The sequence below is a fragment of the Rhinolophus sinicus genome, linkage group LG18, assembly GCF_036562045.2.
Source record: "Rhinolophus sinicus isolate RSC01 linkage group LG18, ASM3656204v1, whole genome shotgun sequence".
In the NCBI taxonomy this organism is placed as follows: Eukaryota; Metazoa; Chordata; class Mammalia; order Chiroptera; family Rhinolophidae; genus Rhinolophus; species Rhinolophus sinicus.
The window spans coordinates 15,995,977-16,007,497 of record NC_133767.1 but is presented as its reverse complement, the minus strand read 5'-3'; the positions used below and the strand labels follow the sequence as shown (position 1 = coordinate 16,007,497).

Sequence of the window (11,521 nt, the reverse complement as noted above, 5' to 3'; positions counted from 1 at the left end):
CCCAGGTCTGCCTGGTGACAGCACCTCAATCGGGGTGGCTCGCTGGTACACACAGCCTCACAGGAGCCTTTAGGGGCGCCATGCTCACTGGCTGCCTGTGCCCCAGGAAGGACCAGGTGTCCAGGTGGGGCAGAGGCTCGGGCCAGACCCTGCAGTGGTCAGCAGGCTGGTCCCCACACAGCCTCAGCCCCAGGCAGACAGTACATATTCAAGCCTTTTCCTGGTGAGACGTTTGCGTCTGGGGGTGTCTGTCTGAATTTATCAGTTATCAGGCAGGAGCAGATGGAGCGAGAGGGTTGCACAGGGAGAAAAGTTTCCGTATCCTATTCTGCGGGTGGTGGCCTGCTCCCGCTCGGCCCTGGCGGCCCGCAGCCCCTCCAGTTCCTTCTGGGAGGTGCTGTCTCCGTGGTGGCCGAGGCGGAGCATGCCGAGCAGCTCACCCGTCTGGTCTGCGGTTTGCAGTCTGTCTAGGCTCCAGGGCCACCCTCCCTGAACAAATCGGGGGCTGGGGTGCAGAGGCTGGCACTCAGCAGGTGTAAGAGGCCTGTCACAGGCCAGCCTATCGAATGTGAAAGCAATTAAAGCCACCAGCAGTGTTCGCTCCAGGCGGGCCTCGGGCAGCGGGGGAGCTGCCACAACACATCTCACCTCTGCGCCCGAAGACACCCTCCCTGCTGCATCGCTGCTGCGCTGGCCACACCGGACCCTCTCCCGTGGGGCGGGGACCGGGCTACGTCCGTCCTGGAGTCCTCACAGAGCTAGTTCTGTCACCCCTGGGGCGTCCCAGGCAGCCTGCACTTGTGTTCCAGTGAGTGCCCAATAACCTGCTCGTGTCCGGCCAGGCAGGGGTCTCCACAGTGCAGCGGGGGCTACACCTAGGCCAGGCTGCGGACCCTGGCTCACCCTGGCCAGCGCCCCCTCCCCTCGTACCTCAGCCTGCAGGGGGAGGCTCCAACAAAGGGCGTAAGGGAAAGGGGGACCAGGTGTCCCCAGCCCCAGAGGACACCATGTCTTAGGAGTTGGGGGACCCCACAGGCGAGACCCTTGGTCATGACACAGGAGCTTAAGGGAGGTGCTGGCAGGCGTAGGCCATTGAGGGGCCCAGGTGGGGGCTTGGCCAGGATCAGGGCACTCCTGGGGGAGGCAGCTGCTGAGAGAGGATGGGGGAAGCCAGCCCGGCCAGCCTGAGGGTTGGACTTCACCAGCCATGCCCTCAGCCATCACATGGTGGCACCTGGACCCCGGGCCAGGTGTGAGGAGTGGAATGGGCAAGCGGCACAGCGGGAGCAGGCACGAAACCTGGGGACTGTCCCTTTCCTCACTGTTGGACCCTGCTTCCCACCTCAGCCCACCGCCCCCTGAGTGTCGCCCTCTGGCTACTGAGGCTCCTGGTCCCAAGCCGTCCCCCCTCCCTCTTCCCTGTGTGCCTGGCCCCCTCCCTGTCTGCCTGCTGAGTTGGCCCTGTGTGCCCCCCTGGCCCCTCATCCAGGCTGCCTCTCTGCCCACCTATTGGCCGTGGCAGCCTTCCCAGGGCGGGTGGTGGTGTGTTCTCACTTGTGAGGCATCCCTGTCAGAAGCACTTAGTGTACAAATTAGCCGTGGCCTCCCGCCTCCCTCTGCAGAGCTCGGCGCTGGGCTGACAGGGCCGCGGCTCCCGGCCCTCTCCCGCCTGCCCTGGGGCCGCACAGCCCGTGTGCACCCCTGGCCACCCGCCCACAACCAAGCAGGAGGGCCGGCCCCCAGCCGCCAGGGCTCCTCTCAGGGCCCCGACCTGACCTGGACGGGACCACCACAGGCAGGGATAGATTGGGGGCCAGCACCTGGGTCTACCCTCAGTGGCAGGTCCATTGTTGAGAGCTGTGGGGGAGGGACCGGAGCTGAGCGGAGCCCTTGCAGCCCCCACCCACCCCGCCTGCTGGCCAGCCTGCCACTCAGGCAGGGAAAATCGGCTATGACAGGCCCAGGAAGGCCAGGCCCCCGGGGCCGCAGAGCAACGCACACGGCTCCTTTCCAACATATGGTTGCTGTCGGCCCGGGGCACTGCTCGGCCAGTGCCGGCTCCGAAGGTGGGTGGGGGCTCCAGCGGCCCAAACCTGTCATCCCACCTCCTGGCCAGGCTGCGCCCTCCGTGATCCGCAGGCCTCTGCACCCGCTCACACGCCTCCCAGAACGGGGAGCTCACTCCAACGGCAGCCCCTCTCCTCCATCATGGCAGCCTGAAGCACAGCGAGGGTCCCCACACCTTTCCCCAGTGTGCCTGATGACCTAGTGGGTCTCGGGGTGGAGCGCATGGGGAGGGCCGGCGGGGCTTCCAGAGGAGACAGCCCTGCAGCGAGTTGGGAGCACGAGGCCCAGCAAAGCAGTCATGGGGAAGGGGTCAGCCACCTGCAAGTCTGTAGGCCCGGGAGAGCAGACGCCAGAGGCCTTCTGGGGACCCTGGTACCAGAAGCCTCCCAACTGGGCCCCTTCCTTCAGGGTGGACCAGGTCGGGCAGCCCCCCTCAGACTCCCCGGGGAACCTCCAGCCCTCCATGTGTTCCCTGTTGGTCTGCAGCGGGGTCCCCCAAACCTGCTTGCAGCCCTGTCCACACAATCATCCAGCCCCATCACTCTGGCTCTGCCCCTCCTCTCACAACCCTGCTGTGGCTGCCCAGTGCTCTTGGGGGCGATGACCCCTTTCAGCCAAGCCCTGGGCCCACCCGTTAGCCAGGGCTCCCTGAGGCCACCTGGAATAGCCAAGGTAGAGGAAGTGCCAAGAGCGACCCATGCGCTGGACCCAGGGGCCTTGCAGACACTGGCGCTGCCATGTGTCCCAGGGCTGGTCAGTGAGTCGTGGCCGTCATGCCGTATGGTGCTGACCTTCCCAGGGGCTCCCAGGTCCTGCTTGAGGGCTCCAGCCCCCCATCCCTCTGCCCGTTGGCAGGCGAATACTGGCCCGGCCCCTACACCTGTCCTGGAGAGGGCTTTGTGTGTACACTGAGGGGGGCGGCAGGCCTGCCCCGGGCACTGTGCCACTGCCTCCTGCCTGCCCTGGGCCCACTGTGCACCCTGCCCCTACACCCCCTGGCACACACGTACCAGCATTAATGGAGGTGACGTGGCAGCAGGGTGGGTGTGGACAAGCTCTGACCGGAAGCAGAGGGAGAGGCCGTGATTCCCCACCCCACCCTGCACGAGGAGCGCTGAGGAGAGAAGGCTGCTCCCCAGGAGCCCCCCCCCCCACCGGTGCCAGAAGCATCCACAGACCACGTCTCCACCAACCATTCTGCAGGTGAGTGGACTCAGGCAAGGGTCTCAGGACACAGTGCAACATTGGGCACCAAGCCTCAAAGCCCATGGGGTCCCTGTCACTACTTCAGGGGGCAGGTGCCACTTCCCTAGGCCCAAGCTCACCCCACCGTGTGGGGTGGGTCCCAGTGGATTGGTCCCAGGGTGGGTCCCACCCCCACGCCCCACTCTTGGGTGGAAAGTGGGACAGGCCCCGGGCACAATGTGTGCCCGCTGTAAGGGAGCAGATGTGCGTGGAGAGCCTCGGGCAGAGAGTACAGGGACGCAGAAGACTGGCACCAATATGTTGGCTTTGCCTGGCCGCCGGGGGAGGGCACGGTCACCTGTGCACCTGACGAGCTGGCCAGACTCGCACCCTCGCGCACAGGCCACCGGGCTACAGCTGCAGCTGAGCTCTCAGGACCCTCCCCTGCAGCAAGCTCAGTGTCCACCCGTTCCACCTGCACAGACCCCTCCTGGAAGCCCAGACACGCACCTAGGTCGTGCCCCTTGGGTGCTGAATTCCTCTAGAAGTGCCACCACCTCTCCTCTCACCTAAATTTCTGGGGGGAAAATCCCAGCTACAGGGGTGGCCTCTACAGCTGGTGCTGAGCACGCCTTTCTGGCCTCCTCTCCTTTTCCAGAACCCAGAGTCCTGGTCTCCTCCCTCCTCTCAGGGACTCCTGGGTCACCTGGGCTTCATTGGGCTGTTAGCGAGGCAGGGCTCCTCAGGATGGGGCTTCCTGGTCCATCACATTTTATGCCCTGGAGGATGGCAACAGGACAACAAGCCCATCCCCTGTGCTGGCAGCTGTGGCCTCTCCTCAGAGGGGTCAGCCAGTGAGAGACAGGGAAGCACAGAATCGTCCCTGGGACCAAGTGACTGAGGCCTGAGATCGCCACTCCCACTGTCTCAAGGTGACCTGTGTCCCCTGCCCTCTGCGCAGTGCCTGTGATGAGGGGCCTGGGCCTAGCTGAGCACGTCCAGAGTTGGGTTTGTGTACAGAAGGAGCAGGCCTCCTGGCCCCGCTCTCCACGGGGCTGCTGGCGTGACGGCTGCTCAAGCTGTCTCTCGGCTCGGGGCTGCCTGCACGGTCAGCTGGTCAGCCAGGCCATCCCAGGCGGGCAGAGAGGAGAAAGCTGGCACGCTGTGCCACCCACAGCAGCCCTCCCTGCCCCGTGGACTTGTTGGGGAGAAGTGGGGCCCCCCAAGTTGCATCAGGGAAGGTGGCACTGGAGCAGGAGGGAGACCGAATTGGGCACTCACTCTAACATCAGTGTCCTTGAACTGGGTGCCCTGGTCCTTACAGATGCCTGTTGTGGTTGAACAGGGACCTGGGCCATGGCCTGTCACCTTCTTGCACAGATGGGGAAACTGAGGCCTGGCTCATAGGGCCCGGGACATGCTAGACTCCGGCTGCCCCCGTCAAGATGTGACACCCAGAGACCCCTCGTGGGTATACCTTCCTCCCCAACTCTCCTGCATTCCCAACTGAACTGGGGACCCCCCAGCAAGCTGTAGCTAAGCCCCAAGGAAGGGCCAAGTGGACCTTCATGGAGCCCTCTGTGCCTCCACAGAACCGGCCTGCAGCTTCACTCACCCCGCCGGCTGCAGACCCCTACCCCGCCTGAAATTGTACCACCACACATCTCTGGGTTAAGGTACCTTCCCCCGAAGAAGGCAGACTCACGAGGTGAGACATGGTCTGGCCCTGTCCTGGCACGTCTGTATCCATGTTCAGAATGTAACTGGCTGGCCAGGCAGATTTCCAGGAGGACCAGCTGAGAAGCAGTGGGACCCCAGACTGTGAAGATTTGATAGCTCGGGGAGCGATGTGGAATCTGGTGTTCCCCAGGTTGGGAGCAGCTCTGGCCATGAGCACGTTAGGGGGTGGGGGTGTCATGGTGAGTCTGAGACATCCAAGCCTTTTTCCCTGGCCCCACCTCTCATCCACCCCAGGTCATCCGGAAGGGACAACAGTGGAGGGGAGTTCTGAAAACAGCAGGAAGATGGAGGGCCTGGCCATGCAGCCTTCCTGGGGCACCTGCCTGGGGAGTTAGAAGTCTGGGCTGGTGGTGGGGTGGTAATGCTTCCAGAGAGAGGGGAGTGAGTGCATGGTGACCATCGTTTCGTAAGCTGGTGGCCATCAGTGGGCAGGGCAAGGGTTTGGGGGTGCAGGTCCATTCAGCCTCCTGTTTGGAGGCAAGGCTTGGCCAGGCAGAGCTAGCCAGGAAAGGATTCTCGCTCTACCGTTTACATGCACTGGACTGTGCTACTCAGCTCGGGGCTCCAGCCCTCCCAGGACTAGGCTCTCTGCTCCTGGGCTGGGTTGCAGCCCTCCCCAGGCTGGCTCTGTTCCCCACAGCGCCCCCTGTCCCGGGGCTCAGCCCCTAGGCCCTGGCTCAGGCGGGCGGCTGTCAGGGGCCAGAGCCCTGCCCTGACGGATGAGTGCTGACGGCCCCTCTCCATGCGCCCTGGGCCGCTGACACCCCCATCACACCGCTGCAGGGACCCCGGGAGACCTCGCCGCCTCTGCGCACCCTCGCGGCAGCCTGCAGGCAACGGGGGCGGGGATGGTGCCAGGCGCCCCGCATTCGTCCGCACACCTGCGCCTCCACTCCTGGCTCCTTCGCGACGCTGTCCGTCCCTGCCCGGCTCTGGTGGTGCCACTGGTGTCACCGGACACCGTTCCATCCAGGAGTTGCCAGCGCAGCAGAGAGAGCTGAGCGGGTCCTGGGCGCGCTAGGCTGGTGAGCTGCGCGCAAGGGGGCGACTGTGGGCAGGAAGAGGGGGTGAGACGGGGCGGGGGGCGGGGGGGTGTCACCTGGGGTGACCAAAGGGAGACTGCAAACCGGCGCTCGCTCGCCCCCTCCCCCCGCTAGCCCGGGTCGGAGGTCGCAGCGCCTCCCGGAGCCCAGCGCCGTAGCGCACGCGCGGCCGCTCCTGCTGCCAACTTCGGTGGGTGCGAGTCGGCGTCGGGGGGACGCGGTCGGTGGCAGAGGCTTCGGGTACTCGCTGCCAAGTGAGTGACTGCAGACCGTAAGGTAGTTGGCTCCCAGCACCGGGCCTCAGTTTCCCCTGAGGGAGTTCGTGTCGCTGCCCCCAGAGCCTGAGTCCGTTTCGCATGGTCCGGGGTCGCTGCCCGCGCCGGGCGGGAAGGGCACCGGGTGAAACCGGGGAGGGAAGTTTCTGCCTGGTCCTCCAGGCGAGGCGCAGACTTCGCGGGACGCCGCAGGCTCTGTTCCGGCCGGGGCGCAGGTAGGGCGGACGAAGGTGTCCGCGCGTTCGGAGAAGTTCGGGGCCGCGCAGGGCCGGGATCGGCGCGAGGGGTGAGGGGACGGCGGGACGCCGGGAGTGTCGGGCGCGTTCCCGGCAGCCCCAGCCCCTACTCCCGCCACGTCCCAGCGTCCAGGCTCCGCGCACCCGCCCATCTGGGCGCAGCAGCCCTGTTTGGGTAGGAGGGTGCCTGCCAGGGCGCGGCTGTTGAGGGCAAGGGAGAGGGAGCTGGGGTCTCGTCCTCAGCCAAAGAGGAGCCTGGTCACCCCTCTGCTCCCCGCCCTGTGGGGTGCTCCCTAAGTCCCAAGGGGACCAGTGGGATGGGTGAGCTGTGGTGGCTCCAGGAGCTGGCTGCCTCCTCTCCAACCCTGGGGTGGGGCCTCCTGCTCCTGCCTGCCACGGATTCTCCCCCAGACAGGGAGAGGTTGGTGGGGCTGAGGTGTCTGGGCTGGCACAATGGGGGTGCAGGCTGCTCTGGAAGCATGTACCCAGTCACGGGTTGGGACACGTGTGCGAATGAATGTGCCTTTGGGTGTATGTGGGTGCGTGCTGGTGTCTGGGGGTGACTTCTGCTTGTGCACAAGCTTACTGGGTGGGTGCCAGGTGTCCTCTGGATCCCGTGGGGTCAGCAGCTGCTGAGATGGCTCCTGAACAAGCTCCCCCACCCAGGTGACTGATCTGAAGAGGGAGCACAGGAGGACACCCCCTCCTTCCTCCTGAGTCCTGGAGCCTAGGAGGAGACACCCCCAGTCCAGGGGCCAGGCTGGGAGGTGGGGTGGGCGGTGGCACCAGGCGGCACAGCTGTGTGGCTCCCAGGGCTGGGTGATCGATGGCCCGAGCACAGCCGCCTCTGTCTCCTGAACACACATGCCCATTTGTCATCTATATCTTGGGGTGGGGGGGGTGGGCAGGAATGGGGCCTGCCTCTGCACCCACCACCAAGTCCAAGGGACTCTGCAGCCCCTCAGGGAGCCCCAGCCCTTTCTTGGGCCCAACCCCCTCTTCCCAACCCCTGCTCCCCTCTGGGAGCCCCATCCCCTCCCAGATATGGACCTCCACAAACCAGTCAACTAGTCTGCTTGCCCCCCCTTCCACGCTCTGGCGTCAACCATGCTGACCCCCATCTCAAGGGCCTCTTCGGAAGGGCAGCCCTCTCTACTCCTCTGGCTGTCCCCCTAATAACGGTGCCCACCCAGTGTTTGGGGGCAGCGGACATGCCTGCCTGCCTGCCATGTGCAGAGCCCGAAGGCCAGCAGGGAGAACAACTTGCTCTCGGTGGCTGTTCAGCTGCCCCCATCCCCCTGGTTAACTCACTGGCCACCCCTGAGCCCTGGGGAGCAGGGTGAGTGCGTCCGTCCACATCCATGAGAGTGTCCGTGACCATGTGAGTCCGTGTGTGTGTGTGTGTGTGTGTGTGTGTGTGCTGTGCCCGGATGTGTCTGAGTGCCTGCGCTGTCCACTCTGAGTGTGGTGTGAGCCTCACGTGCACGTGTGCCCGGGGCGCCAGGTATTTTTCTGGTCCATTCTGTTCCGAGTTGGCCCAGCGATGCAGAGGTTGTCCCCCAGGCCCTGAGGGAGGGCTCGTGTGAGCCTCACACGCATGTGTGCACACACTCTCCTTGTGCCCCACGCAGGCACGCACCAGGGTGGTGGACAGCCAGGTGGTGGCCCAGATGGAGTGCAGAGCAGTTCCTGAGTGAACGTGCGGGGCATGGGGAGAGGAGGGTCTTGGCCGAGCTTGGCCACTGCAGGCTCAGCTGTTGACCTGCCTGAAGCCACCCAGATGGAGCCAGGCTGAGCAGGTGGCTGGGCCGTGGAGTCACGTGGAGTCATGCTATGACGTCCACACCCCCCAGCCTGGCCTGGCCCCCTGTGAGGCTGACCCCCTGAGACCTCCAGTACCCAGCCCACACCCTGCTGGAGCAGGAAAACACACACACACACACACACACACACACACACACACACACAGTGTTAACCAGACTCTCAGAGCCTTTTGTCTGGTTTCTTATCTCAGCAGCTTTTATCTCGACTTCCCAGCACAGGCAGAGGTCTCTGGAGGGGTATAAGACAAGGAAAGGCTGATGTCCCCCAGGAACGGGCCTGGTCACACTTGGCTTCTTCCAGTCACTCACCAAATGCCCATTGGGGAGACAGAAACTCTGGCTCTGCCAGTGTGAGAGACGGGCCTGGGTGGAATCACCCCAGAACTGGGCCTGCTGGGGGCTGGCTGGGCCTGGGAGATAAATTACAGGAGCCCTCGTTAAACTTAAATTTCAGATAAACAACAAATACTTTTTTAATGTACATTCCAAATATTGGCTAGATCATACCTATACTAAAAAGAATTTGCCATTTACCCGAGTCAGATGTAACTGGGTGTCCTGCACTTTCATCAGCTATATTTGGCGACCCTAGAAGTATAGGTGGAGAGGCAGGGAGGGCGTTCCAGGCCCGGGGGCGGCATGTGCAAAGGCCAGGGACACCTAGCTTGCCGGGGAGGCGGTGGGGGGGGGGAGGTAGAGCCGTGGCCGGCTCTTACCCCTGGAGCTCTGGGAACTGACAGAGGCTCTGACTGAGCCCCCTTGTCTGCAGGTGGCCATGTTGCCAGGGCCTGTCCTCTAGCAGGTCACCATGTCCCGAGAGGCAGGCTCATGCCGCCTGGGCCCCGGGGTGCGGGCACGGGCCCGGAAGCCCAAGAAGCCGCACTACATCCCACGGCCTTGGGGCAAGCCCTACAACTATAAGTGCTTCCAGTGCCCGTTCACCTGCCTGGAGAAGTCACACCTCTACAACCACATGAAGTACAGCCTCTGCAAGGACTCCCTCTCCCTGCTGCTCGACTCCCCGGAGTGGGCATGCCGCCGCACCCCCGCTGCACCCCGGCCCCGGGAGCTCACCGCGGATGGCCCCTCTGACTCCGCAGACCCAGGCAACCTTCCCCGAAGAGCTCTGGCTGCTTCAGCCACACCTGACCTTCTCGTCACTGACGTCCTCTCCCTGCAGCACAGTGTCAGGGGCTCCAAGCCAGGGGCTGAGGGGTCCCCAGGGACACCGCCCCCTGCAGCCAGGGATGCCCAGAAGGGTGCAGGCCTCGGTGGGCTCCTGGCAGAGTCGTGGAAGCCGGGGCTGGGCAGGGGCTCCAGGAGCGTGGTTGTGGTGGACTCGGCTACTGCAGGCCCTGAGAGCGGCGTCTCCTGCTACCCTCCGCCCACCTCCAGCGAGTTCCCCGAGGCCCAGAGCCTCCAGCTGTCTCTGCTGGGTGTCAACTACCCTCTCGGCCCCAGCCTCTTTTCCTACCTGGGGCCCTCCCTGGCCGCTGCAGCCCACCTGCCCTTCCTGGCCTCAGCCAGCCCCCTGCTGCCCCCGGCCGCTGCTTTCCCTGCCCCACAGCCCCCTGAGCGCCCTGCCCCTGGCCCCCGCCTGTACTACCCTCTGCTCCTGGAACATAGCCTGGGGCTGCCGGCAGACAAGGCTGCCCCTGCCAAGCCCCCCGCCCCTCCCAAGGGCCCCCCTGGGACTCTTGCCCCTGGGCTACTAAAGATGCCAGTACCCGGACTGGGTGGGCCCTGGTCCTGTGGTGCCCCCAGGGACCCAGGGCAAGAAGGGGGGCTGGAGCTGGCTGCCCAGAGTGACCCCAAAAGGAAGCTGCCCCTGGCAAGCAGGCTGGAGCCCCCGAAGGCCCCCTCCAGCATGGCTAAGCTTGGTTCCCAGAGCAGGTAGGTGTCAGGGGCCCCTAGTCATGGGGCATTGAGACAAGGGAAGGAGGGTTGGGCGGGGTGGCTGGACTCCTGTCCTGAGCTCAGTGGCTGGGGATTTGGGCTTCAGGACACAGAGGACACTGAGACCAGAGAGCTAGCCTGTCTGTCCTTCTGGGGTCCTGAGGCCCTAGGCGGGAGTGACAAACTGGACAGGGGGCATGATGGGGAGTGGGGCAGGGGCTGGGGGCATTGGGGGGGGGCAGCAAAGCCTCTTGACCGACCGGCTCCTACCCCCCAGCCTGCGGACTGGCCCCTCCGTGATGCTCTGGCCTGAGGACAAGGAGCCAGGTGACCCCGAGACCTTGGGCCCTGTGTCCCCCCTGCCCCAGCAGCCACCGGGCCTGGTGCTGGGGGGCTCTGGGCATGTGGGTGAGGATCTGACGCGTGCCCTTGGCGACTATGCTAGGGTGGAGCAGCGCCTGGGGCAGCTGGCACCTGCCAGGGGCCTGGCTCCACGGCCTCTGCGGGAGCAGCTGGGCAAGATTCGCCGGGAGCTACTCACCATCCATCAGGCGCTGGAGCGGGCCGTGCGGCCCCCGGACGTACCCCTTGATCTCTCTGTGAAACGGGCACCCTCCAAGGTGCCCTCGGTGCCCTCAGGGGTCTGGGGGCAGCCAGAGCTCAGCCCCACACTGGTCCAGGGGATCCCCGAGCCACCCAGAATGCTGGGCCCCACAGTGGCTGAACCCTTCTCTGGCCGTACCACCAAGTGTGAGGCTGACTCCAGTGTCCCACCCCCAGCTGTCCCCCTCCAAGCCCCAGATGACCCTGTCATTCCTGGTAGTAGCTGGGGCACCCGGGGCAGGGCTGGGGGCTCCTGGCCCCCTGAGGCTGCCTCTGGCCTGCAGAGCCCCTCAGGTGCTGAGGTCTGACTGCAGCTCCTGCTGCCGCCTGTCCTTAAATGACAGGGGCCCTTCCCCAATCCCATGCCCACTGCCTGGCCCCCCACCTGCCTTAGCCTCGGGGGTGAGGCCTGGAGCCTGCCCAGCATGCCCGTGGATGGACCCCACCTGCCATGGCTGTGGCCTGTCTCTGGGGCCACACAGGGACAGCAGAGGGTCACAGCGTCTTATCGATCACAGTTGTGAACATTAAAATAGAAACCACCTTCCCACACCCCGTCTGGGTCTCCTCCTTCCCTTGCTGCTCCAGCGTCACCACTGGAACCCTTTCCCCCTGGGCATCTGAGGTCTCCCTGCCAGCTGCCCACCTTCAGA

The 11,521-nt window shown here is 64.9% G+C and overlaps 1 protein-coding gene across 5 annotated transcripts; it reads left to right on the top strand.

Moving 5' to 3' along the window:
• Nucleotides 1–54: 54 nt before the first annotated feature.
• PRR35 (proline rich 35) lies at nucleotides 55–11,420 on the top strand. Of its 5 annotated transcripts, none has more exons than XM_074323021.1 (4): nucleotides 55–6,017; nucleotides 6,150–6,289; nucleotides 9,139–10,262; nucleotides 10,711–11,420. In XM_074323021.1, exons 3-4 carry the CDS (start codon nucleotides 9,178–9,180, stop codon nucleotides 11,174–11,176), a joined length of 1,551 nt encoding a protein of 516 aa, XP_074179122.1. In that variant the 5' UTR covers nucleotides 55–6,017; nucleotides 6,150–6,289; nucleotides 9,139–9,177; the 3' UTR covers nucleotides 11,177–11,420. The 5 variants fall into 5 exon arrangements, with proteins under 5 accessions (XP_074179122.1, XP_074179118.1, XP_074179120.1 ...); XM_074323017.1 differs by having other exon boundaries at nucleotides 10,543–11,420; XM_074323019.1 differs by having other exon boundaries at nucleotides 6,150–6,311; nucleotides 10,543–11,420.
• Nucleotides 11,421–11,521: the final 101 nt, after the last annotated feature.